We start from the raw sequence: 2,500 nt of genomic DNA on the forward strand, positions 1-2,500 counted from the left end.
TATATTATATATATATATATATATATATATATATATATATATATTATATATATATATATATATATATATATATATATATATGACGAAAAGAGGTCATATCATTAATGGTTTGGGTAACGACATTCAGACTGACCCATGTTCTTCGTCGTCCCCTTCTTCAGGTTCCTGAACGGCCGCCTCATCGATGTCGAGGGCAACCCGGACAAGTTCGGCAACGGCAACGTCGAGCACCCGTCGCTGCTGGTCAAGAACAGCACCGACGCCGACATGGGCGAGTACACCTGCCGGGTGGCCAACTCCGTCGGCGTCTCCGCAGATGCCAACAGCGCCTACGTCTCGGTGCAGTGTGAGTACTCCCCTCTCCTTTTTATTTTTATTTTTATTCATATATCTTATTTCTTTCTCTCTCTCTCTCTCTCTCTATCTTTTTGTTCTTTCAAAATATAGACAAAGATATATCTGATGCCCCTGGAGGGAGAGGACGTCTACCTGGGAGCTTACCAGGTGGCAGTGGTGGTTGTATTGATAGTGGTTTTGTTGGTAATGGTGGTAGTGGTGGGGCTGTAGTGGCTCGTGGTGGTGACTGTGAGGGTGGCTGTGGTGAAAACTGTAGAGACTGGTGGTGGCTGTGGTAGTGGTGGTGATTGTGACGGTGGCTGTGATGTTGGTAGTGGATGTGGTGGTGATGGCTGCCGTGACTCGTGGTGGTGATGACTGTGATGGTGGCTGTGGCGGTGGTGGAAGCTGTAGAGACTGGTGGTGGCTGTGGTAGTGGTGGTGATTGTGACGGTGGCTGTGAAGTTGGTAGTGGTTGTGGTGGTGATGGCTGCCGTGACTCGTGGTGGTGATGACTGTGATTGTGGCTGTGGCGGTGGTGGAAGCTGTAGAGACTGGTGGTGGCTGTGGTAGTGGTGGTGATTGTGACGGTGGCTGTGATGATGGTAGTGGTTGTGGTGGTGATGGCTGCCATGACTCGTGGTGGTGATGACTGTGATGGTGGCTGTGGCGGTGGTGGAAGCTGTAGAGACTAGTGGTGACTGTGGTTGTGACGGTGGTTATGACGGTGGCTGTGGTAGCTGTGATGATGGTAGTGGCTGTAGTGGTGGCTCTGGTGGTATATAGTGGCTGTGATTGCTTTTGGTAGTGGTGGTGGCTTTGGTGGTGGCTATGGTGGCTGCGAGACTCTCCCATGGGGGTGTTTAGCTCCATTAATTCATCAATTTTGTTTGGAAATTAGATAAAGACGCCATGAGATGCGAGGCGGAACAAGCACTACCGTCCTGGTGTCCCGGATGGCGCTTGGAGTGCTTCTAGGAGTGCGGGCACTCCGGAATAGCGTCTGGGGAGTTGCTGTACATAGGAAAGCCCACGGAGTCGCTCCCACCCAAGACTACGAGGAGTTTTCTTGGAGTTGTGTAGAGGAGTTTGCATGTGTTGCAGTTAGGGGAGAGTTGAAGTACCGTAGAATATGAGGAGTTGGGTCTTGGGAGTATCAGGGACTCGGTCACAAAAGAGATTCCGGCTGGGAGTATATTGAGAAATTGTTCCTTTGGAAATGGAGTATTGGGAATTCACGTACTTTGGAGTATGGAGAGTTCCCAGGAGGCTTTTGGTTTGGAGTGTGAGGGGTAGATGTAGGGGAGTGGGGGAACAGGTAGGGAAGAAGACCATTTATATATGTATTTATTTTTTATGTGGGCTGGTCGTTTGATTCTGTTGTGATTGTCCAATATATATATATATATATATATATACAGATGCATGTACATACATATGTATATACATATACTTACATACATATACACAAATATACACACACACAATGTATATACATGTATAGCCATATACTTACATATACACAAATACACACACGCACACACACATATATAAATGATGAAGGTGGAAAAAGAAGTCACGGGTCTTGTTCCGAGTTTTTTAGTTTATTCCTGACCGGTTTCGCTCTTCAGAAGAAGCATAGAGTGAAACCGGTCAGGAATAAAATAAAAAACTCGGAACTAGACCCGTGACTTCTTTTTCCACTTTCATCAACTTGTCACAATGTCCCAATATATATATATATATATATATATATATATATATACATATATATATATATATATATATGTATATATATATATATGTATATATATTATATATATATAATATATATAATTATATTTATATATGTATAAAGAAGACAAGCAAATAGAGGACCGGGAGAGGGGAAATATAGGCATATACATGTAGAAGCGGAGTGGAGGCCTTTCTTCGCCCTTTTTTCCGTCCCCCCTTCCATCTCCCTTCCCTTCCTCATTAGCATGCCCCCTAACAGCTCCCTATGCGCCTTTAATTTTTTACTTTACCTCGTTTATGTCGCCTAGACTCCCCTCCTCCCCTCCTCCTCCTCCTCCTCCTCGTCCTCGTCCTCCTCTTCCTCCTCTTCCTCCTCTTCCTCCCCCACGTCGTTTCTTCCCCACGCTCTCCTCTTTCCCGTCGCTTC

General features: G+C 45.4%; 1 protein-coding gene across 1 annotated transcript in view; it reads left to right on the forward strand.

Moving 5' to 3' along the window:
- nrm (neuromusculin) overlaps positions 1 to 2,500 on the forward strand; it is a 130,761-nt gene that overhangs the window by 34,538 nt on the left and 93,723 nt on the right. The window contains exon 9 of the mRNA XM_076202836.1: positions 162 to 346. Coding sequence (XP_076058951.1) covers positions 162 to 346 — 185 coding nt within the window. The remainder of the gene's footprint in view (positions 1 to 161; positions 347 to 2,500) is intronic.

This window comes from Oratosquilla oratoria, chromosome 19, assembly GCF_046742065.1.
Source record: "Oratosquilla oratoria isolate Oo_2021 chromosome 19, ASM4674206v1, whole genome shotgun sequence".
NCBI classification, from domain to species: domain Eukaryota; kingdom Metazoa; phylum Arthropoda; class Malacostraca; order Stomatopoda; family Squillidae; genus Oratosquilla; species Oratosquilla oratoria.